General features: G+C 35.3%; 1 protein-coding gene across 7 annotated transcripts in view; it reads right to left on the bottom strand.

Annotated features, from left to right (window-relative positions):
- Positions 1 to 11,265: 11,265 nt before the first annotated feature.
- HNF4G (hepatocyte nuclear factor 4 gamma) overlaps positions 11,266 to 26,364 on the bottom strand; it is a 155,614-nt gene continuing 140,515 nt past the window's right edge. For all 7 annotated transcript variants that reach the window (XM_033202725.1, XM_033202726.1, XM_033202724.1 and 4 more), the window contains 6 exons: positions 25,761 to 25,916; positions 22,878 to 22,965; positions 20,282 to 20,434; positions 19,914 to 20,150; positions 17,645 to 17,767; positions 11,266 to 14,161 (listed from right to left, as the gene is read on the bottom strand). In XM_033202725.1, the coding sequence (XP_033058616.1) occupies positions 14,040 to 14,161; positions 17,645 to 17,767; positions 19,914 to 20,150; positions 20,282 to 20,434; positions 22,878 to 22,965; positions 25,761 to 25,916 (879 nt within the window). In that variant the 3' untranslated portion in view covers positions 11,266 to 14,039. The remainder of the gene's footprint in view (positions 14,162 to 17,644; positions 17,768 to 19,913; positions 20,151 to 20,281; positions 20,435 to 22,877; positions 22,966 to 25,760; positions 25,917 to 26,364) is intronic.

The raw sequence follows: 26,364 nt of genomic DNA, 5'->3' as shown, positions 1-26,364 counted from the left end.
TTTTATGCAGTTTAAATATGATAAACCTACTTGCAGTTCTTTCAGTGTTCAACCTGGTTGGTGTTCTCTGAGCTTCCTAGGTCTGTGGTTTGATGTCTGATATTAATTTGAGAGAATTCTGTTATTATTGCTTCAAATATGTCTTCTGTTCTTTTCTATCTTGCTTCTCTTTCTGGTATTTCTATTACATGCACGTCACATTTTTTGTAGCTTTCCCACAGGTCTTCAATATTCTGTTCTGATGCTTCTTTTGTTTTTCTGTCTTTTTTTTTCCTCCGTTTTTCAGTTTGGGAGGCTGTTATTGACATAATTTCAAACTCAAAGATTTTTTTTCAGCTATGTTCTGTCTACTAAGGAACTCATTTAAAAGGCATTCTTCATTGTTTTTTACCTTCAGAATTTATTTTTGGTTCCTTCTTAGAATTTCCAGCTGTCTTCCCACATTATCCATCTGTTCCTGTATAGTGTCTAATTTTTTCACTAGAGCCTTTACCATATTAATTGTAGTTGTTTTAAATTCACACTCTGTTACTTCCAACATCTCTGAAACATCTGGTTCTGGTTCTGATGCTTGCTTGCTCTGTCTTCTCATATTGTCTGTGTGTGTGTGTGTGTTTTCTACTATGTCTAGTAATTTTTCATTGAAAGGGGGACATACTTTATTGGGTAGAAGAAACTGCAGGTAGTGATAAAATGTGGGGGTAGAAGCTTTCTATAGTTTAAGATTAGGTCTCAGTCTTCTAGTTAGCCTGTGATATGGTTTGACTGTGTCCACATCCAAATCTCATCTTGAATTGGAGCTCCCATAATTCCCACATGTTGTGGAAGGGACATGGTGGGAAATCATTTAATCATGGGGACAGTTTCCCCCATACTGTTCTCATCATAGGGAATAAGTCTCACAAGATTTGATGGTTTTATAAGAGGAAAACCCTTTGACTTGGTTCTCATTTCCTCTCTTGCCAGCTGCCATGTAAGACCTGCATTTCACCTTCTGCCATTTCAAATATGATCATTTTGAGCTGTATTTCCCAGATTATAATCACATTTTATTTTTCTTTCATTAATATTCCACAACTATAAATAAGTAAATGAACTCCTGATAGTCCCATCACAATATACCATAATATGTAATTTGGAGAGTTTTCTCAACATCACTGATCATTAGAGAAATGCAATCAAAACCACAATGAGAAACCATTTCATGCCCGTCAGAATGGTGATTATTAAAAGGTCAAAAAACAACAGATGCTGGTGATGTTGTGGAGATATAGGAATGCTTTTACACTGTTGGTGGGAATGTCAATTAGTTTCACCATTGTGGAAGACAGTGTGGTGAATTCTCAAAGATTTAGAACCAGAAATACTATTTGACCCAGCAATCCCATCACTGAGTATATATCCAAAGGAATATAAATCATTCTGTTATAAAGATACATGTGAGCATATGTTCATTGCAGCACTGTTCATCACAGTGAAGACACAGAATTAACCTAAATACCCATCAACGGTAGACTGGATAAAGAAAATATGGTACATGCACACCATGGAATACTATGCAGCCATGAAAAGAAATGAGATCATGTCCTTTGCAGGGACATGAACGAAGCTGGAAGCCAGTCATCCTCAGCAAACTAACACAGGAACAGAAAACCAAATACCAAATACCACATGTTCTCACTCATAAGTAGTAGTTGAACAATGAGAACACATGGACACAGGGTGGGGAACAACACACACCAGGGCATGTTGGAGGGTGGGGCTTGAGGGAAGGGAACTTAGAGGAGGAGTCAATAGGGGCAGCAAACCACCTTGGCAGATTTATATTTATGTAACAAACTTGCACGTCCTGCACATTTATCCCAAAACTTAAACTAAAAGGAAAAGAAAAGAAAAACTAGGGAAGGTCATTCTCTGTATCTGATCTTATCTGAATCTACCTTGGAGTCAGGAGACAATCTTGGCCCCAGAGTAAATTGTTGTGATTAGTTGGCCAGATCTCAAATCCATGTGAGATGAGTACTTTGAGCCTTCTGTAACTACAGAAAATTCTCAACCTACAGGAATTAGAGTTGTTCTAATTTATAGCACTCTTGCAATTGCACCTGTGTAATTATTTACGGCACTTAGACCAGTAAGAGCACAGATTATGTCACTGAGGCTGTCTAAATCGTATTGCCACATAAAACTTCAACCCCTAGGTTATGTCCTTGAAGTCGTTCTAGCTACAGGTTTCAGGTACACCACCGGTTCCTGGACAAGGATTAACCACATTTCTTGCATCTCTACCATTCCTTTTCCAGCCAGGCATTTCTTATATAATCAATAAATGTGTGAAAGTAGATATTTCATTTCCCTTTTAAATTATTATTTACAAGTTCAAAAAGCCTTATCCTGTACCATATACAGATATTTTTCATTTCATAGTTAAATAACTGTAATATTTGTAGTCATGCTTATAAGCTGTCAGTGAATAGGTCCTTTGGTAACTATTGCAAAGCATTACCAGAATTTACAAAACAGCATTGGTATATCAGAGTCCCATACAAAAAGTAATATGTAACATATTTAATAATTTTTTGTATATCTTGGAGTTATTGTCAAAATGTTATTATGTGCATCACTTTTCAAATAAAGACTATAGTTTGCAAATTTAGGTTAAAAATTGGTTTATTTATCGGAGCTCTTAAAATTAGCTCTTAAAATTCACATGACAGAATTATTGATGATTTATCATAAATAACCTGAAAAAGAACCACATTATTTTTCTCAATCATATTTTAAGGATAAATTTTTCCAAAAACAATGTTCTAGGAAATGAATGAAAGGGATATGTAACAGTTAAAATACACTGAAGACAGATATCTAGTATCTCCATCAAATCATGATTTCCATGTCATAATTTAATCATGTTTTGTTGAAGATAGTCCTGCCAATGAAATATTAAAATAAATGTTAGGAGATTATTGTTACATTGTATTTGCCTATTCTTTCAATAGATTTTCCAAATTTAAAAGTAATTTCAGCATCTTCCTGGGTTTTTCCTTAACCTGAATTCTTTTTTTTCTATTTGTGATGTACATCCCTAACTATTTCACCTCCATTCTCTGGGTTTTGCAACTTGCCTCTTAGCTAATGCTTTCATTTCAGTTACATTCATTCCATGATTTGACTACAATGACCTTATTTATAATTTTTCTCAACTTTTATGTTCTTCGCATCTTTGATCCCTCAGCCAAGAATGTACTTCACAACCTCTTGCCATATTGTTCTGTATTCAAATCCTGCTTACAAGCTCACCTCACAAGTATGTCCTCTATTAAGTATCCCCAGTACTCATACTCAGAAATAATTGACATTTTACCTGTGTTCTCAGGCTCCATTGTTTGTAGCGTTGATGATGGTGCCTAACATTTATTTTTAGTGCTTGCTAATTCCCAGATTTCATGATAAGCACATTTTATAAACCAACCTGATTCACTTAAATAATAGTGTAACTCATGTTAGCATTATAAATATTCTTTTGTTTGTTTTGTTTTGCTTTGTTTGGAAACTAATACTCAAGAAGAATTTGCAAGTAATTTTAAAGAGATTACACAGTAGAGCCCACATTTGTATCTAGGCTGAGCCTAAACTCTCAGTCTTCATGATGCATTGTATCCTAATACTTATCCCATTCTCTGTTATAAATATTAATAAGTTATCAGTCTTTCTCACTAGATTTCAAACTCCTTGAGAACAAAGATATATACACGTCATTCATCTTTGTTTCTGGCCACATCCTACTTAGTCTATTTCTTGACCCTAGTCTGTGCAAAATAAATATTTGTCAAGTTTTAAATATGCTTATATTGAAATTCTTGATTTCATTTTTATTCTAGAACTACTAGGATATTTTTAACAAAAGTTTCTTTTATGTATATTGGTAGAGAAATGTGGAGGTAATTCTATGGCTGTTTAGTAGTACATTCCTTTAATTACGCTACTGAAATACCATCAAGTTGTGTGTCTCATGATGCCGTTAGAAATCATTTCAGAATTTCCTTCTTTAGACAAAACTCTAATTCTAGACTAAGGTCAGTGCTTTGCAAAACAAATGTCACTATGGGTTTTGCTTTGCACATCTGATCTTATCTGCCAGCTAACTACTCATTAGATCTTTACATTTATATTTAGACTCAGCTATTACATAGTGCAAGGGCAGTGATGATTTATAAATAAAATAATCAATTATTTAACCTTATTTAAATTCTGTCTTTTACAGCCGTTATCTTAGGGTGAATGGGCTTTACATTTTTCTCTAAATTATTATTGTACTAAATTCATGTTATTTTATAGCCTAAAAAAATAAAATAAACAGACTATATTGTAAGCATACCTACTAAACTGCCTGTGATCTAATATCTAGTCTGACTAGGAGAATAATTGTGTGAATGACAATTCAGATCAAATGAGCATAAAAAGCCTAACCTATTATAAGGGTAAAAACCTTTGTGTTTTTATTCCAATTTTGCCATATAAAAATATAATACATGTGTTTTGAGAAATATTTTTTATACAGTGTATATTTTAAAATAAAGAATATAAACTGAAATCCATATTAAAAATATCCATGAGAAAAATGTATAAGTTAAAAATATAGACAGGGATTAAGTGATAATGTTTCACTTGCTAAAAATTTGAATCATTTTTTACTATTTTTATTTTCAAAAATTAATATGACAGATTATCTTATTAAAATCATGGTTATCTATATTATAATTTTAGATAACTAATAGTTTAAAATAACCCATTGAATAAGTATATGCATTATTTCTTCAGCACATTTCCTTCTCAAACTTTACTAACCAAAAATAATGAATAGTGTGACTAATCTCTTGTCTAATTTACAAATCACTATTGATCACCTAATAATTGCTGGGAATTCTGTTGAATCTTGGAAATCGAAAAATGTAGCCAACATGGTCTTTGCTCTTCTGGGGTTCATTGTAAAAGGTAATAAACAACAATTAAAATATTAAAATAAATGCTATAAATAGAAGTATGTACAACAAATAGTGAGACAAATGAGGGAATTCCTTAATGTTACTGAAGAAGATTGTAAAAATGTTCACTAAAGTGTGAGGGTAGTATGCTAACTAAATTTTTAATCTAAATCTTTAAGAACAAGTAAGAGTAAGCTGAGAGATCAAAGAAAAAAAGAAAACACCAGTCAGAAGAAATAGCCTATGAAAGGGTGAAGCTAGAAATTTGTCATCTGGAACTTGTCCATCATGAAATTCTTAACTACAGTATATTTTTCTAACCCAAACTCAGATCTTGCCAGCCTTTCCATTTTATTTGGTATTTCTAAATATCTCTAGTTCAATCTCCTCCACACTTTTTAATATCTCCCTTTTCTACCAATCCATTTATCTTTGATATTTTATTTTACCTGGAAAAAAATTTGAATCATTAATGTTTCATAGTTTTTCTTGTTTCAGTGTGTTTTTTGTTAGATTATTTTATAAATTTGAATTCTGGTGGTATTGTAGTCTACAAATCTGAATTTTACAAGTGTGGGTTTTACAAATTTGATTTTTGATGATATTGTAATCTATATTGTGACTAATTTAATTTTATAACTCTCTTTGCTAATATATGAATACATTTTGTATGTCATTTTAGGTTGGCTTCCCCAGGAGTAGGACTCTAAGATTTGTGTGTAGGATATTTATTAGGAAATGCTCTAAAAACGCACACCCAGAAGGGAGGTGGAGGCAAACTTTGGTAGAAGAAGCTAAGTTGTGATGGTGACTCAACAAGGGAGTCAGCCATTCCCACAGTGAGAGTTGAAATTGAGATGGCTTTCAGAGTTTTTCAGAGTTGAGGCAAGAGGTCCAGGTCTGGCTCCTCAGATTCACCATTGCATCTCTCTATTAAGCCAACACCGCTGACTGAATAGGAACCAATAAAACATTCTGTAAAACATTTTATCTAGTATCTTTAGACTAGATGATGGCAGACGATAGGGAGTCAGCATATCTTTGGATTCAGATTGTAAATATAAACTGTTTCTGATCCTTCTTTCTGGTAAGAATGCAAAAGAACATGCATTCATATAGATTAATAGGCACATACCTCACAATTGCAGCCATGCTAATCACTACGATTAGGGCTACTACTTGGTGGAATTCTAATATCCTTCTTCAACATCTATCTGCCCTTTTAAGACATTTTAATGAATTAAGCGGAGATTTAATGGATACCATTATTCTTGCATTTTATAGTTCTTTACTAGATCATAATATTTGCTCCCCCAATATACACTCAAAATGTGATATTCTTATTCTGATTGAGAAGAGCATTGTATTATCTTTTTCCAAACACAGTTGCCCCCAGACACAGCTCTCAAATTTCCTTGTTCTTGCATTTATCATTTCCCTCATTTTTCTTAACATCTGATATATTACACTCACTAGTACATTTTCTTTCATCAATGTACCATTACAGTTCATTATAGGTGAAAATTTAAATAATTGCACTACTACTTTGTGCCAGGAGCTATCCATTGTCCAATAATTACCAGTGACAAGGCTCCCATTGAGAGCTGGCTGTTGGGTAATCCTGTTTCACAGTCCAATAAAGCAGGGAAATTGCTGTGGCCCTGCCTCTCCCCTGGCCCTCCCCTGCCCCTATCAGCTCATATACCTCAAGGAAAATCAGTGCATCACCTCAAGTATAAGCTCAAGTATCAGCTGAAGCATGGCCAACGTAGGGAGATCCAGTCTCTACAAAAAATTCAAAAATAGACAGACAGGATGGCTTGCGCCTGCAGTGCCAGCTACTAAGGAGGCTGAGGGGAGAGGATCCCTTGAGTCTGGAAGATCGAGGCTACAAAGTGCCCTGATTGCACCACCGCACTCCAGTCTGGGCAACACAGCAAGACTGTCTCACAAAACAAAAAAACTATCGGCTCAAATAGCTACATTGAAAAGGATGTCAAATTGCGCTCACATATAGTGTTATAATATACCATATTATTAAGACGTTCTTTTCTAAAATTCTATGTCGTATTTCTCCTATGACCCAGAGCAAAGACTTCCTTCTAATTTTCTCTGTGAAATTAGGTTATATCTCTTCTAGTCTCCACTGAGATATAAAAATTATCTGTTAAATATTTTTAAAAATGGTTTGAAATTATTTCAATAGTACCTACTAATGTAATAAAAATATTGGTTCATTAAGAAATTGGGAAAATATGGGGGTTATCTGTATGAAAGCAAATGTGCTAAAAACGTCTTCTTTCACAGTAGAAACACAACAAGTAATGTCTAAAATTAAAATAAATAAATAAATACATGTGATTTAAATTGTTTTCAGACTATCGAGAAAAAAATGCCTGATACAGTATTTGAATGTTGTTGCTGCAGAAGTGAAGTTGGATAAGAGATGAATGGTAGGAAGGAGAGTTCCAGGTTTTCATTGTAAGCCTTACGTGTAATTTGTCTTTTGTTTGTTTGTTTGTTTGTTTTTAGACGGAGTCTCACTCTGTCGCCCAGGCTGGAGTGCAGTGGCGCAATCTCAGCTCACTACAAGCTCCGCCTCCCGGGTTCACGCCATTCTCTGCCTCAGCCTTCCGAGTAGCTGGGACTACAGGCGCCCGCTACTACGCCGGGTCAGTTTTTTGTATTTTTAGTAGAGACCGGGTTTCACCGCGTTAGCCAGGATGATCTCATGATCTCGATATCCTGACCTCGTGATCCGCGCGCCTCGGCCTCCCAAAGTGCTGGGATCACAGGCGTGAGCCACCGCGCCCTGACAATTTGTCTTTTTAAATGATGTACACATATTACCTTAATATGAGTGAAAACAAAACTAAACTTAGTAGAATTCCATAAATATAAGATTAATAGGTCCTTATAATTTAAGATATTTTACAAAGAAGGTTTAAACATCAATAGAGGATACCAGCAATTGAAGCATCTAGGTTAAATATTTATATATCAAAAGTACATTCATATAATGTTTAAGCCAATTTAAGGCATATATTTTTATAACTATGACAACACGAGAAAGCAAGAAAAACTACATAACTAAAGGGCAAATGTGAGGATTCTCTTTTCAATCAGTGTCCAGTTGTTTGATTATTTGGAGATGTGCTAGTTAATTTTGCTTTGGACTCTAAAGACAAGTGTTAACATATAAATTTAATTAAATGATGGTATGATTTGGCTCTATGTCCCCACCCAAATCTCATCTCTTAATTGTAATCCCCACATGTTGAGGGAGGGACCTGGTGGGAGGTAATTGGATCATGGGGACGGCTTCCTCCATGGTACTCTTGTGTTAGTGAGTGAGTTCTGTGAACCCGGAAAATCTGAGACAGGTCTCAGTTAATTTAGGAAGTTTATTTTGTCAAGGTTGAGGACATGTCCATGTGATGACATGTGCCCAACGTGGTCGGGGCACAGCTTGGTTTTACACATTTTAGGGAGACATGAGGCATCAATCATCATGTAAGAAGTACATTGATTCAGTTTGGAAAGGCGGGACATCTTGAAGCAAGGGCAGGAAGACTAGAAGGGAAAAGGGAGCTTTCAGGTCACAGATAGGTGAGACACAAGCAGTTGCATTCTTTTGAGCTTTTGATTAGCTTTCCAAAGAAGGCAATCCAATATGCATCCATTTTAGTGAGCAGAGGGATAAATTTGAATAAAATGGAAGGCAGGTTTGCCATAAGCAGTTTACAGCTTGAGTTTTCCTTAGTGATTTTGGGGGCCCAAGATATTTTCCTTTCACAGTTCTCACATGATCTGATGGCTTAGAAGTGTTTGGAAGTTCCCCTCCCTTGTGCTCTCTCTCTCTTGCTGCCTTGTGAAGAAAGTGCTTGCTTCTCCTTCACCTTCTGCCATTATTGTAAGTTTCCTAAGGCCCTCCCAGTCATGCAAAACCATGGGTCAGTTACAACTCTTTTCTTGATAAATTACCCAGCTTCAGGTAGTTCTCTATAGCAGTGTGAAAATGGACTAATACAGAAAATTTGGTATTGGGAGTGGGGCACTGCTATAAAGACAACCTGAAAATGTGGAATGAACTTTAGAACTGGGTAACAGGCAGAGGTTGGAACAGTTTGGAGGGCTCAGAAGAAGACAGGAAGATGTGGGAAAGTTTGTCACTTCCAAAAGACTTGTTGAATGGTTTTGACCAAAATGCTGATAGTGATATGGACAGTGAAGTCCAGGATGAGGTGGTGTCAGAGGGAAATGAGGAGCTTTTTGGGAACTGGAGCAGAGTTCTTGCTATACTTTAGCAAAGAGACTGGCAGCATTTTGCCCCTGCCTTAGAGATCTGTGGAACTTTGAACCTGAGACAGATGATTAAGGGTATCTGACAGAAGAAATTTCTAGGCAGCAAAGTGTTCAAGATGTGACGTGTTTTTTTCTGAATGCATACGGTGATATGCATTCACAAAGAGATTATCTGAAACTGAAACTTTTGTTTAAAAGTGAAGCAGAGCATAAAAGCTTAGAAAATATGTAGCCTGGCCATGTGGTAGAAAAAAAACAAAAAACAAAAAAAACCAAAAACATTTTCTTGGGAGAAATTCAAGTGATTGACTGCAGAAATTAGCATCAATAAAGAGAAGTTGAATGTTACTAGCCAAGACTATGGGGAAAATATCTCCAGGGCATTTCAGAGATCTTCACAGTAGCACCTCCCATCACAGGCCTGGAGGCCTAGGAGAAAAAAAAAATGGTTTCTTGGGCCAGGCCCAGGGTCCTACTACTCTGTTCAGGCTTGGGATATGGTGCCCTGTGTTCCATCCACTCCAGCTCTAGCCATGGCTAAAAGGTACAGCTCACAGCTCAAGATATTGCTTCAGGGGGTGCAAGCCTCAAGCCTTAGTGGTTTCCATGTGGTGTTGGGCCTGTGGGTGCACAGAAGACAACAGCTGAGCTTTGGGAGCCTCTGCCTAGATTTCAGAGGATATCTGGAAATGCCTGAATGTCCAGGCAGAAATCTGCTGCAGGAGCAGAGCCCACATGGAGAACCTCTAGTAGGGCAATGCAGAGAAAGAATGTGGGGTAGGAGCCAATCACTTGAATTTCTCCCAAGAAAATGTTTTTTTTTTTTTTTTTTTCTACCACATGGCCAGGCTACATATTTTCCAAGCTTTTATGCTCTGCTTCACTTTTAAACAAAAGTTTCAGTTTCAGACAATCTCTTTGTGAATGCATATCACCGTATGCATTCAGAAAAAAACACGTCACAGAGTTCCCACTGGGGCCCTGCCTAGTGGGACTGCGAGAAGAGGTCCACTATCCTCCAGACCCCAGTATCATAGTTCCACTGACAGTTTGTACTGTGCACCTGGAAAAGTCACTCAGAGCCAGTCCATGAAAGCAGCTGTGTGGGGACTCTACCCCGCAGAGTCACAGGAGTAGAGCTGCCCAAGGCTTCGGGGGTCCACGTCTTGCATCAGTGTGCCCTGGTCATGAGACATGGAGTTAAAGGAGATTATTTTGGAGCTTCAAGATTTAATGAGTATCCTGCCTGGTTTTCGACTTGCATGGGGCCTGTGGCCCCTTTCTTATGGCCAATTTCTCTTATCTGGAATGAGAACGTTTACCCAATGACGATATCCCCATTGTATCTCGGAAGTAACTAAGTTGTTTCTGATTTTACACTCTCATAAGTGAAAGGACCTTGCCTTGTCTCCCATAAAACTTTGGACTTGGACCTTTGAGTTAATGCTGGAATGAGTTAAAGATTTGGGGTAGTTGTTGTGAAGGCATGATTGGTTTTGAAATGTAAGAAGGACATGAGATTTGGGAGGGGGCAGGTGTAAAATGATATGGTTTGGCTCTATATCCCCACCCAAATCTCAAGTCAAATTGTAATCCCCATGTGTCTAGGAAAGGACCTCGTGAGAGGTGATTGGATCATGGGGGCATTTTTCCCTATGCTGTTCTTGTGATAGTGAGTTCTTACAAGAGCTGATGGTTTAAAAGTGTTTGGCAGTTCCCCTCTCGCTTTCTTTCTCTCCTGCTGCCTGTGAAGAAGGTGCTTGCTTCTCCTTTCACCATGATTATAAGTTTCCTGAAGCCTCCCTAGCCATGCAAAACTGTGAGTCCATTAAGCTTCCTTTCTTTATAAATTACCCAGTCTCAGATAGTTCTTTATAGTAGTGTGAAAACAGACTAATACAAATGACTATATAAAATATATTATCAGTGTCTGTAAAAATATGAAATCATTTTTGAACACTAATGAAGAACCTGGTTTCAGTGATTTTTTTTTTCCTCAGTTTTTATTTAGAAAGTTTAGTGAAACAAACGTAGCGTCACAGTTTAGGAATACTTTAATCTCACTATAATTTAACATTGTAAAAAATCTACTAATTTTTGATTTCCAACAATAAAATTTATAAAAATAATTTTACATTTATAAAATGAATTATTTCACAATAAATTATTCATTTCTATTACCTGAAAAAAGTTGAATACTATATAAAAGTGATAACTTCCCTTATCAATATTTTGAAAATATGCTGAAAACATTAGTTCCTGTTTTCCAGCATCTTTGGCAGTTCAGTATATAAAAATATAATGTTATAAATCCCCCGACCATAGTTATTGAAGCAGAATCATTGCTAATAATTTCAAAGACATAGCTGTTTAGTTAATATACATGAATAAATTATAGGATTCACTAAAAATGAATGTTATCGTTCATGCTTTAAAGGTATTTGCTATGTTCTGAATTTTTGTGTTTTCCAAAATTCACATGCTGACACCTAGTCCCCAGAATGATGGTATTAGAAGGTGGGGCCTTTGGAGGATGATTCAGTCATGAGAATTTGTACCTTTATTAAACAGACCTGAGAGAGCTACCTTGTTCCTTTTATGTATAAAGACACAGCTAGAAAATGCCATGTATGATCCAGAGACCTAATTTGCTGATTCCTTAATCTTGGACTTCCCACCATTGAGAACAGTGAGAAATGAATTTCTGTTGTTTATAAGCTGCCAGGTTCATAGTATTTTGTTACAGCAGCAGCCTGCACAGACCAAGGCAGTATTTTGTTTTAATATCTTCTAAGGGAACATCCCCCCAAAGTAAACAAAAATCTACAAAAGTTATTTGTATGATAAAAATCAAAAACATTCTTATTCACAAAATAGAAACACAGTAAATTTTCAAAAACTAAGAGTTAAAAAACTCCCCCATATGATATATTTTACAGTTTCACAAGGGTACCAGGTCTTGAAGGAATTTTATTAAATCTATTAAATCATAGATAGCTTTTAATAATCATTTTTCTACTTTAAGAGTTCAATTTTACTTTAAGAGTTAATAAGTTACTTAATATTACTATAACCTTTTTACTTACAGGGTAAGTGGGATATATGACATCATAATCTTAGACATTTAAAAAATCCTGAGAAAGATTATCTAATTCAATCTTTTACAGCTTGTGATCCTCTTTTTCAAAAAATATTATTGATAATTACTGAACCAGTTTTTCCAATTTTCCCTCTCCTCAACCAGAGAGGAGCCACTGCCTCATGAGGTGGCCCATGCTTAATTTGTTTTAAAATAAATTCCAGCTCTAAGTGATATCAGAGAGTTTAAGGCTCCAATGAACTTTACTCCTCAGTCTAGAATTTGACATTTGGTACATCCCTGGGCTGCTACATTTTAAATAATCTGCTAAGCCAGTCATTTTGCTTTGTTTTTGTTTTCATCAAAATCTATGTGGTGAATCTTTTATTTTCTCTAATGTTTTTAAGGAAAAGTCTTGTTAAAACTACAAAAGTGGTTTCTTATTCTAGGCGCAACAAATTTACACTCACCGCTTATCAGTAAATATATATTATAGGCAATGTGGTGAATAGTATTCAATCATCACTCAACTGCATATATTTAAAAACCACACTATGAGTCAGAAGTTCACATTTTTCATTCCACACCAAAGATTCATTAAGTCAACTAGACCTGGGTTTGAATGTGGTTCTCTCACTCGTTAATGTTGCTGAACTTTTGTTATGTTCCTTAAACCCTCAAGCTAAACTTTCCCTTATTTATAAAAGAGAGAAAATGATATCTCTCCTACAGTGTTATTGTGAGGACTAAATAAGGAACATGGGTGGTAGATGGCTAACGTGTCCTCAGAATCAGCTCTCTCAGTGGCATGGCTTTGGCTAACACAGACTTTCCACCTATAGATAACTCTCCTGGCCACCCTGGGAGCCAGCTGTGGGCATGTGCTAATTTCTAGTCAATGGATAACTATTTCTAAATTGTTTCAGGAGAAAGAAATAGATGCCTCTCTTGGTTTAGTCACTGTTTTAGGGTTTCTTTGTTACAATTCACCCTGTATCCTAACTGATAAAACCAACATGCTTTTGCTTACCATACATCTTCAAATAAAGTCAGATTTCAAAAAGTATCCAGTCATCCTTGGAATGGTTTTTTGTATTTTTTAAACTTAAGATAGGAATATTTAACTCTAAAGCAAAGAGTTGCTTCTTTACCACAGAATGTCCATAAGAGATTCTTCTTGAAAAAGATACAGCCTATTCTACTGCAACTGCTTTATTTTTCTAATCTGTAAGTTTATAATTTATTTTTAAAAATTTAGCTCATTTTATATTAAACCTGGATATCTGATCTACTATTTTCAGTCAAAAATGAACACTTTGTTCTGCATCACATCACAATAAAGCAATTATTTACAAATTTAAATTAACATTAATAAAACAAATGAAACTCGTACATAAGATTCAGTTGGTTCGGGCACAACGCAGGGGCAGTTGGAAAAAATACCCTATATAAACATCTTCAAACTCAGATACACATTGGTTGCGTGTGAAAGTTTTACATAGTAGCAACAACAAACAGAATGAATGTATGAACAAGAAAATAGGACACCATCTTATAACAGCACCATGAAGAAGCCTTGGTTAAGAGTTTGCCAAAAGTGCTATCCTGAGATATTTCAAGATCAACAACTTTTCACATTTATGTAGTGCCGTTCTGAAGTAAACACGTTTTCACAATTGCTTTTGTTTGGAGAGATGCTGGTGTGAAATGACTGATGCTTGGTTTGCAGCTATTTTGTACTGTTCTTGCCCAGAGCCTTGTGTTGGGGAAGGGAGTGGGGTTTCAGGAGTTGCTGAAAAAGAATCAGAAAATCGAGTGTGATGGTGGCAGTCAGCCTTCCCCACCCCATTAAACCCTACACAACACCAATACACATTAGCATGATCTGGCAATGTTTTAAAAAGATCCTATATAGAATAGTGATGTGTAGAATGTATTATTGGCCCATGACACACTGTTAGAGAGTACTCTTACCTTACCTCCCAAATAACATTAAATAGAAAGAGGTCATGTTAAAAAATTTTTTTCATAGTCACTTTAAGGTGTTTTCTGCCTTTCTTAAAAGCATTTATAAGCATTTGATTCTCTAATAAAGCTAACAGGAAAAAAGGCAATGAAAAGAATTAACAGAAGGATAGTTTTCTCAAACATTGCTTAGAAAGCAATGTTTATAATTTTTACCATCAAAATTCACATAAAATAAAAATAAAATTCAGACATATTAAATGACATAAAAAATTAAGGTTAAGGTACTTTATAAATGTTCTGAAATCTAAGTTGTAGTCAAAAGCATCTGAAAAATACTGACTTTTTTCACTTCAAAATTATTCTGTTACAATCGAGCTTGCCTGTCCCATCCCCTTTGATGCAAAGAACAAGCCTGAGTACTTGAATAGAAAGTAATTGAATACAAAAAGATTGAATTGAATGTAAAAAGTTAGTTTCAAAACTTCATTGTCTAGAATAGTAGTTCTTTCCACTGTAAAATGTAACCATATTATAAAATAATCTAGGAGTTATTCTGTAATTTTTAGAAACTTGAAATATTTTAGTACTCAACGCTTATTGTTACTGGATTATTCCACATAGTAAACAGAACTAACAGAAAATGTTTGATGATCAGACTGAGGCTTTGTGAACTTTATAGCTTATGTCTCAACAGTTTCAAAAAATTATCTACAAAACAAGAACAGCCTCCTTTTGCCTGGTGTTCATTAATACATTAGCTTTATATTATTGTTAAGTATGGATTAGCAATTACTCAGAAGCAAAACTTTTAAGTGCCATTTAAATGACAAACCAATATCAAAATCTGCTTTTAAAATTATTTCTGGCTATTTAGACTAGATCTAAGACTGCAGTAGCCTTCTCTAAAAGACCAAGAAAATATGCATGAACTTAACTTTTGGTTGTGTTTAATATCCTGCTTGCATAAAATATAAATTATTTCAAACGAGCATAGTAAAGCCAAGATTTCTTTTACAAATAAATCCCACAAATACGATGTGGAAAGAACAAGAATAAAAATGAGTGTAACAATGTGATTTTTAAAAGACTAGGGTGAGCAAAAATGTTTTTAAAATACTAGAATACTAGCCCTTAAAAAGTATTCAACCACCAGCAGAACTGTCCAACTCTCTTGCCAGTTGATTCCTACAATGCTTAATGTGTTGTTAATGTGTTTCGTTTTGCGAGTTTATGAATAACTGATCTTTAAGAGACACAACTCCATAAACTCTCTAGTATGGTATTAAGCTTGCCACTCTCTTTCTGCTCTTGATTATCTATTAAATGAAAATGGTAAGATCTATTTTGCAAGGATGGTCCCAAATAATGCCTTTCAAGTACATTGGAAATCCAAAATTATGTGATATTTTTCTATAATTTATATTTTTCCTAACAATTTCATTTCTTTCTCTCTCTCATATACTCAAAGAATTTTGGTTTCAGATACTATTTACACAAAGGTCTACCTGTGCTTGTATCTAAAAGACGGCATGGTAGCATGCAGTTCTGTGGCCTCTACGTTCCCTACCAATGGCTAGAAGTCAGATGGTACTTGGTAAATTGTTGCATTGCATACAACATTTGGGAAAAAAATGTTGTAGCTAGCTATTAAAGACTATTGTAAATTCAGTAAGCAATAAGAGTATGCATAATAATTATATCACAATAACTCAAGTCATCTCAGTGAGTTAGTAGGTTTGGTGTTCAGAGGCAATAGATCGAAGGTAAATCTGGGATTAATTACATTAAATTCAGAAGCAATTAATCAGTTAATCTAGATATTTTATCAAATAATTAGAGATCTGTATCACTAGAATAGCTTAGAAAAATAAAATTATCATGAAGGTTATAATAACAGATTAACTTAGCTACAAACAATCTCTATGGTATTTATATAGTCATCTGAGTTCCAAGGAGTTTTCATAAGCAGCCCTCACTGCACAATTCTGATGTGAATGAATTCTAGTTACCGTGGCTTAAACAGCACCAGTCTGGCAACAACATGGTTCAAGTTTCAGTCACCACGGTAACTCAAAATTAGTGAGTAATTTCATAAATACAGACTCCACTGCCAACTCTTCAGTCTGCAAACAACTATCTAAATAACAGATGTGCTTTATGATCAATGACTGATCATGCCATAATTTTTAGTCTATCCATGATTGGTCACTGAGCATCTTCTATTCAGTTCAGGGATGGAAAACAAACTGCATACAGTGGCTGTGTGGCCTTCTTGTTTCCTAGTGGTAAATTCACTCACATTTTACAAAACTGAATAATTGAATTAGAATTGACCAATAACAGTGAAAGTGCAGAAAAGGAATAGAAGGTGATGATGCTGCAAGTGACGTACAAATAGAACACGAATGCAGTCACAGAAGAAGTAGCTGTCCATGGGAATGCTGCCGCTGCTGTCGTTTGAGTCTCTAAATATGCAGCCAAGAACTTAGCGAAGGAAAACTTGTCCACATAAATGAGAAAGCTGGATGTGTCAGAAGGGGAGAAGGTGTCCCAAAAGAAGTGAAAGCGGCAAAAGAAATTTCACGTTAAATGAATTCTCAGAAACATGCCAGGACATTGAGAATACAAGGGATAAAATGTTGAAAGCTGATCCAAACTTCCCAAAGAGTAAAACTCATCAGGGAGTAGAAAAGATCCTCACTTCCTAATGTAAGTTTTAAAAGGTGACAAGAACTGGTCAAACTGCGTTTCACAATTATTTTATAAAGAAAACACTTTGATTGTCAATATTCCTAATGTTTTAATTACAGTGTACCAACTGAAATGTTTTATATTTAATTCTACAAAAAAAGTATAAAGATTGCATTTCTTTAGTTTCCATAAACATTAAGAGAGTTCTTAATGTTTTCACAAACATTTTTGAAGGTCCCAAGCAGGAAATAATTTTCCCATTGATTATTTCGATTCCCTTGCATAGTTTCAGCTTGCATTGTCGTTTTTACGGTCTCACACTACCATGCAGAGCAAGGACTACTTGTATACTCTTTTGTGCTCCCCAGATCTATGAAGTAGAAAGATTTTTCTTACATTTTCATTTTAGGAAGCTGAATTTCCTTTCATTTTAGGAAACTGACTTCTAGGGAGAATAAGTGACAAGCTGAATAGCAATCTTCTACTGCTGAGTCCCAGATGGGAAATTACACCAAGTTTTTGCCATTTCTGGTTACTAATAGATTCTTTCCCACAATTCCACTTTTTCTCAGGTAATTAAGAAATATCATGGTTGAAAAGTAGCCTATATACTTACAGATCTGGTCTGCATGAACCAGTGTTGACATAGGACCTAAAAGTATAGTTTGCCCGGTTAATGGATCTTGAGACAAATGTGGATGCATTGGATGATGGAGATGACTACCGTCATTGGAAGCCCCTACAAAAGATAAAAAGATGCTGTGTTAGTGATATTTAATCAGGAACAGCAAGTTTACCTTGAAACAAATGTTTTGATTGACAGCTTAAATATTGCTATTTTTGCCAAGTGCTTTTTGGGAATTCAAAAATAAATTGACAGAACCACTGGCATATTAAGAACAATGTCAGCTTTCACTGTACATTGGCTAGATTAATGTTGCATCATATTATGCTGTATATTAAAAATGGACTTTGTGTGCCATTTCCTGGAATCATTAGGTTCGCTGCCTGTTGTTAAGGCAATTCCAAGAATCACTTACCTCAAGTTTATAGTATTTGGGATCACCGTAATAGCATGAACAACTTTCATTACAGAAAGATATCATTAGGAACAAATTATGCACCAGAAAACTAAAAGCAAATATGATGATTTTACAAGGAAATTTAATCTAGATTGGAATGCAAAATAAATTTCTTAACTTATTCCTGACATTTATTGCAACAATGAAATATCATTTTTCCTTTCTACTATTTTGTGTCAATTAATTATTTCAGGAACACAATGTTCATTTTTAAGATATTTTATATATATATATATATATGTATTAGGTTATATTGCAATTCCAGTATCCTTGAGGTTTTAAACAAATCAGGGCATGAAAAACCATGATATATCTGAAGAGGTCATAAAACCAGGAAATTTGTTTCTGTTTGCCATGTTTGGAAGGATCTGAAAATTTAAGTCAAAGGGACTGTGGAGTAGAGTTGGTGGAGGCTAATAAGAACGGGGGTTGAGGCTGGGCACGGTGGCTCACGCCTGTAATTCCAGCATTTTGGGGGGCCAAGGCTGGCAGATCACAAGGTCAGGACATGGTGACCATCCTGGTGAACACAGTGAAACCCCGTCTCTACCAAAAATACAAAAATTAGCCAGGTGTGGTGGCATGTGCCTGCAGTCCTAGCTACTCCGGAGGCTGAAGCTGGAGAATCACTTGAACCAGGGAGTCGTAGGTTGCAGTGAGCCGAGATCACACCACTGCACTCCAGCCTGGAGACTGAGTGAGACTCTGTCTCAAGAAAACAAAAAAAGAATGGGGGTTTGAATCTGTCCAAGTATTTTTGTCTCTCTGATGGGTCTTGCAAATTTTCTAAATGTAAAAACTTGAGTTCATTATGTCCTAGCAGAAGGAGAAAAATTCAGGAGCATCACAGTGACTTCAACAGATGAATTAAATATGGACCAAAAAAATCAATGGGTCATGTCATCTACAAACAGGGACAATTTGACTTCTTCTTTTCCTAACTGAATACCCTTGATTTCTTTCTCTTGCCTGATTGCCCTAGCCAGAACTTTCACACCAGTTAGAATGGCAATCATTAAAAAGTCAGGAAACAACAGGTGTTGGAGAGGATGTGGAGAAATAGGATCACTTTTACACTGTTGGTGGGATTGTAAACTAGTTCAACCATTATGGAAAACAGTATGGCAATTCCTCAAGGATCTAGAACTAGATGTACCATATGACCCAGCCATCCCACTACTGGGTGGGGTATACCCAAAGGATTATAAATCATGCTGCTATAAAGACACATGCACACGTATGTTTATTGCGGCACTATTCACAATAGCAAAGACTTGAAATCAACCCAAATGTCCATCTGTGACAGACTGGATTAAGAAAATGTGACACATATACACCATGGAATACTATGCAGCCATAAAAAAGGATGAGTTTGCATCCTTTGTAGGGACATGGATGCAGCTGGAAATCATCATTCTGAGCAAGCTATCACAAGAACAGAAAACCAAACACCGCATGTTCTCACTCATAGGTGGGAACTGAACAATGAGATCACTTGGACTCGGGAAGGGGAACATCACACATTGGGGTCTATCATGGGGAGGGGGGAGGGGGGAAGGATTGCATTGGGAGTTATACCTGATATAAATGATGAATTGATGGGTGCTGACAAGTTGATGGGTGCAGCACACCAACATGGCACAAGTATACATATGTAACAAACCTGCACATTATGCACATGTACCCTAGAACTTAAAGTATAATAAATAAAAATAAAAAATAAAAAAATAAAAAAATCAATGGGTCAAACTTATATTTAGTGTGATTCTAATCAATAAAATAGAAATTCTTCAATGTACTCACCACCTAGTAGCATTTCCTGAAGCAGATTGTCAATTTTGACCATCCCAAAAAGTTTAACGAACTGTATTTGCTCAATCATTTGCCAAGTGATGCTCTGCAGTGTGGGCAGGAGCAGAAGCAACTCTCCAAACCTTCCCCGGGAGTCATACTGCCGATCATTAATGTAGTCCTCCAAACCGATCTGCACTTGGAACCTCATGTTCTTAATTTTAACTGGATCACTTAGCCCTTTTGCATCTAACCAAGGAGTAAGAAAGGCAGTGTACAGATTTAACCTAATTAGAGTGTGAAGACAATAAATATTCTAATCTTGAAAAGTAGTTTAATTTTTATTATATTAATTCTCTAGTGGAATTTTGAAAACCAACCTGGATCAAAAAATACAATTGCCTTTAAACAAGCATACTCATTGTCATCAATCTGGATTTCTTGAAATGGTCTAACCAGCTCATCTAGAACACGATTGGCCACACGGCTAATCTCAACTTCACAGCTGTTGCGGTGAATAACATAGTTGTTTCCTATGGAAGAGAAAACAATAACAACAAAATAACCATCTGTCTCCCAAAATTGTCAGCATTGTTTAAAATTTAACAAACCTGTGTTTAAAATAGTCTACCCTTGAAGGAATAGTGATGTACTTTCTCTCTCAGTGGTGTTGTTAGTTATGCTGGAAAAACTCAAGCATGCTTAAAGGACGAATAACGTTGATAATGTGATCACATGCATTTTAATGGTATCAGTCACTTGCGATAACACAAAAGCGCAGACTAATAACATGCTAATAATTGACAAGAGAAAATCTAAATACAATGATTAGTTTTCTCTGTCACTCATCTATTAGAGTTTTATTCACTAATGACTATAATACAAACCCTAAAGAATCTTTCTTGTTTACAGCAGATTAAAAACAGCACGTTGATACTCTAGGCATTCTAGGCATACACTATGGAGACAGTTTTAACACGTCTAAGTAAAGGAAGCTGATTTTGTTTAAATTAGCATATGAATTCTCATGAGTTGCCTCTGATAGTGTATTTTCTCTTCCTGGACTTCTTTAAATAGAGGTGGGATAACCACTTTATAAGGTTGACTTTAAGGGAGTTCAAAAATTGGGTGGCAAGCTAGACCACCTATTCCCTAAATATCTTTCTAACTCAGAAATTCTCTGGCTATAATATAATGGACATTTTTATAGCTTCCAAAAATAACAGCTAAATTGTTATTTTCTGGTTTTATAAAAAGACAAATATTCTAAATTCTTTCACTGCAGGCAAAGACAATCCTCAGGGTAGCAGCATATTCAACGGTACCCTCACTCTTTCTTTTTTCCCCAGCTTTATGGAGGTATGCCCATCAAACAGAATTGTATATATTTAAAGTGTACAACGTGATTTTTTGTTTGTTTGTTTGCAGACAGAGTCTCTCTCTATCACCCAGGCTGGCGTGCAGTGGCACGATCTCAGCTTGCTGCAACCTCTACCTCTCAGGTTCAAGTAATTCTCATGCCTCAGCCTCCAGAGTAGATGGGATCACAGGCGCCCACCACCATGTCCGGTTAATTTCTTGTATTTTTAGTAGAGATGAGGTTTCACCATGTTGGCCAGGCTGGTCTCGAACTCCTGACATCAAGTGATCCTCCTGCCTCTGTCTCCCAAAGTGCTGGGATTACATGCATGAGCCACCATGCCTGGCCCAATGTAATGCTTTGATGTGTATCTACATTGTAAAATAATTACCATGGTAAAACTAACATATATTTCACTTCACATAGTTAATATCTTTTTTTGAGCTTCACTCTTTCTTTATGAAATGTTAGCTTACCTAATTATTCTGGGTAAACCAATTTAGAACTAGAATTTATACAGTAGACATTTTGTTTTCTAGGTATATTGCATTTAGGTCTACAATGAGAACAGTATTCTAGGTGTTTACCAGAAATGCAAGGGAGGTATTTAATAACATTTCAGGGCATAGTCTCCACAATCACATTATGTGGTTTAGATTCTTGACTATATTCTTTACTAGCTTTGTGACCTTTGGTAAACTTTCTCTGCCTCCATTTCTTCACCTGCAAAATGGGCTGTAAATAATAGTAGTAATCCCTTAGGGCTATTTCAAGGATTACATGAGAGAATATATAAATACACGTAATGTACTTAGACCAGTGCATTTACATAGTAATCCCACAACAATATTAGATATTGTTATATTGTCTTCAATTTATTAATATTTGGGGCTAAAATATCTAGCGCAAAAATAAAATAATCTAGTCATATTTTCACACATGCCAGAGAGAGGTAGAGCTAGTAAGTATCAGAAAGATCTCAACCCTCAAAATCTAATTGTATACATTAAGTAAAATAGCGGGATTGGAGCAATTAATGAAGACAAAGTTTTTTCTTTATGTCTTCTCTACTCCACCACCCCACATCTATTATCCTTCTTTTGCCTTTTCTAGCATTCCTGTCTATCAAAATAGTCATTACCACCAGTACTTTTTTACTTGATCATTTTGTAGCACATCATGGTACTTGATCATTTTGTAGCATATCATGGGCAATAAGATCATAGGATGTAAACATTTTTTTTAAAGCCTATAAAATAAAAAACAGACTCTGAGGAAATATGAAAACACATTGAGACTCCATAAGGAAGCCATATAAGTCATTAATTATTCTTTCTGATATAATTTGAACATACCTCAATATTATGTTTATTGAACAACATCTCTTTTTTATGTTTAAATCTTAATGCTCCCTGATCATCTCATGGACTCTGAACTTAGATACAGTCAAGGCGAGGAAAAATAAGGCCAAGTGAGAACACAATTAAATCCAACCTGTGAAGTGACAGCACCATTTGACAGAGTCTGCAAATACTTGGTACACACAGAACAGACCCTGTATATTATTGCAAGAATAAAATATGCATAATTTATTCTTATATTAAAAAAAAACTTACCCAAAAGCAAAATATCTTTATACATCATGGATCTCTTTGTAGCTCCAAGGAGTAAGTGCTCCCCTGCGTGAGCTCTCAACAGTGCCACCTTAATGAAAAATTCTAAGTTTAACAATTAATTATAATATATAATGATTAAAAGATGACATGAGTCTTGTTAACTTACAGTGTTCTCTAAGCCTGGGACTTTTGTTGTTGTTGTTTTAACAAACTATAGCATTCATAGATACATACCATCAGTAAACTTCCAGTTTTCTATGTAGCATGTCAATAGAATCAACTTTTCAAAAATTTTAAAACTATCTAGCAAGTCAATACAATAGCAGCAGAAAAAAAAAGCAGAAAGTTAACTGTTTGGAAGGGAAACAGGATCAAACAGACCAGAGTTCAAATCCCAGCATGGCCACTTACTACCTCTTTAACCTTGTGTAAGTTAACCTGTGTGTTTGGAACTTACTCATTTGTTTTCATCTATAATATGGGAGTAGAGATAAAAAAAAAAAAGCTCATCATGTACTCATGAGTACTAAATGATAAAACATATATAAAACTTAATCTCCTGCATGTAATAAACTAAATAAACAAAAGCAAAGCAAAGACTTGTTGTAAGGAAAAGATGGGAGGTCTGGGTTCTGCCACTTTCTAGATTGAACCCCTAACTCTTTGCAGTAAGCTCTCAACTAAGCTTCATTTGTACACTAGATTACCTGCTGGGTATCACCACTAGGAAGTATAGGAAGCATTACAAATTTAATACCTACCAACATAACACTTCTCCAGTATCTTTATCTAGTAAATGTCGCCGTAATCCAAAGTGCTTGTTCACATCAAAACAAGAGACTATTTTGAGCCCTCTCTAACTCTACAGTAAATTCTAGTGCTGCTTCTTAAAATACAAGCCAAAGTGATCCACTTCTTTTCATCTCCATTGCTACCACCCCAGTCCAGGCTGAAAACTCTTTTAATGATTTCTTATTGTCCCTAGACTAAAATCCAAACTCCTCAAACATGGCCTCGCAGGTGATGGGAAGAGTGACAGTGAGTCAGTGCTTTGCCTCCCAGCCCTCATGTCTCTGACTTCATCTTGCAGCACCCCTTGTTCACATTGCTCCTGCCTGACTCAGAACCTTGGACATGCTGTTCCTGTATCTGGAGTGCTTTCTTCTCAGATTCTCCTGTGCTTGGCCCCTTGTCTTTCAGGGTCTCAGGTAATAACTTCTCTGGTCCTCAGTTTAAAGTCTCTCTTCTCATTTTATCCCCATTCTCCAACAACTCATTCTATTCCATTTTATAGCATTTTATAGAGCTTATCTCCACTTGGAAGGAACTTTCTCATAATTTTTGCATTTTTAAGTTATCCACCTCTCTCAGAGTGTACATTTATGAGAATAGTGAAGAAATCTGTATTTTTACTGCTAAATACCCACAGTTCCTAAAACTGAACAGTAATCTAACAAATATTCATTTGATGAATTTATTGAATGAATTTTACTGATTTAGGATTCAGTTTTAGAAACTGTAAAATGAATATGATAACACCTGTCACCGAGCTCCTGAGATAATTAAATGAAATTATGTAATTTATAGTGCAACTGAAAGCTAATTTCCCAGTGCCTTATTCATAACAGACATTTACAAATTTGTGGCTAATTAATAAATGTTATACTGTTATTATTAAAGAATCAGTTGGCAAATTAAAACTGTTTCTCACTGGTTACTGGATTTTAATTTCCCAATTTTTAAATCATTGTATATATAAGTCAGCAATTTCTAAAGAAGAATGATAATAAAAATATAAAACTGATACATAACGTAACCTTACTTATATTGCTTGGGGTGAGACTGGTAGGTTTTAGCAATTTAGCATTATTCACTCTGGCATAACCTTCTGAGCCATGCTATCTTTATGATATGTCAATATTCATGACTCATACCAGGAAGGCAGTTACAGAGCCTTTTAAGAATTACTTCAGATTTCACTGTATTTTTTTTCCTGTCACCAGGTGAAATGCTCTCTTAAAAATAAATATACACTAGTTGCGACACTTATCATTGTTAATTTAATGTGACAGAAAGGGAATTTTTCAAATTATTTTCATCTACAAAAAATTATACCCTACTTAGTAAGAACAACTCAAAATGAATCTGAAACCAAAATACTTATCTTTATAATACAATCAGGAAATTCAAGTTTCTAAGCACTTATTAAAATATTATAATGGACATATGACAAAATATGAAAATATAAGTATTAGTAAAAGATCATTCTATATTTCCTTCTATAATTTTATTTCTGTATAAATTTCTTATCATGCTTCTACAGACATTTTTTCTTTTTGCCAGACACATAACTTTTATACAATAAATTCTAGGATAAAACTGACAACATGAAAGGTAAAACTTTATGTTAATTGCATGAAGTACCCACCAAGACAACATCATAACCTGTGTGGTTTCTGTCTAGGAGTGACCTGGTATTTCTGAGGAGGTTTATATAGCACCTTCAGTAAACGCCAGTACACGACATCCACCATTTTCTTCACAGACATTCACTCTTCTAATATTTTGTCTCACAATGATAGTTACATGCTATCTGCCTTTCTCCCTCACATAAGCCTTTTAAAATTCCAAAAGGGCAGAGGAGTGTTTTGTTCAGTTCTCGTCCAATCAATACATTTGCTACACCCCTAAAATAGAAGTCAAACAGTTGTGCCTCTTGATAGAAAAAGGTGGATGGGTAAGAAAACCCAATCCTTTCTCATAGTTTATCTTTTGTCAAATATAGTAATATAGCATATGCATTACAAATAAAATGGAAAGGACATAAACTTAGCAAAGTTCAAGAAGCATTTTCAAAGCACGTATAAATTTTTAAATGTATACCTGATCATCCAACGGTAATTCACAGAAGGCAGGAATGTATTTAGCCCATTCCACCAAGACTAGGAGCTGCTGTTTCATAGATTCGCAGACATCGCCAATACTTGCAATTTTCTTAACATTTATGTCAGTGCTTGACCCAGGGCTTGAGACTGAGATCTAGCATTAAGAAAAACATGATATTATCGTTTAAAATCATAGATGGCCAACATTCCCCTTTTGTTTTTTGACTGTGACAAATAAAGGCCATAGAAGTAGGCACTATTGTTGTTACAGTATCTTGACAAATACTAAACATTTTAAATTGAAAAATAAAATACTGATTTAAATTGAACAATAAAATACCTATCAGTTTACAAGTTAATTTAAAACCATTTCATTTATATAGTGCCATCCTCTGGGAGCAGTATCTTATGTTAGTGGTCAAATCTGTACACTAAGTTTTATCCTGACTTTTGAGGAATTTTACAATTAAAATGGCTATATAAATAGATAGATAGTATCCATATGTAATATGCTCTTTGATTTTATTTTGAATTAAAGGTGATATTTTCTTTAATTTGTGGAACTTTATGAAGAAAATGTTTTCATAAAGATTACCCAGTTG

This window comes from Trachypithecus francoisi, unplaced genomic scaffold (genome assembly GCF_009764315.1).
Source record: "Trachypithecus francoisi isolate TF-2019V2 unplaced genomic scaffold, Tfra_2.0 Lachesis_group7, whole genome shotgun sequence".
Classification (NCBI taxonomy): Eukaryota; Metazoa; Chordata; class Mammalia; order Primates; family Cercopithecidae; genus Trachypithecus; species Trachypithecus francoisi.
This window is presented reverse-complemented; position numbering and strand designations above follow the sequence as displayed.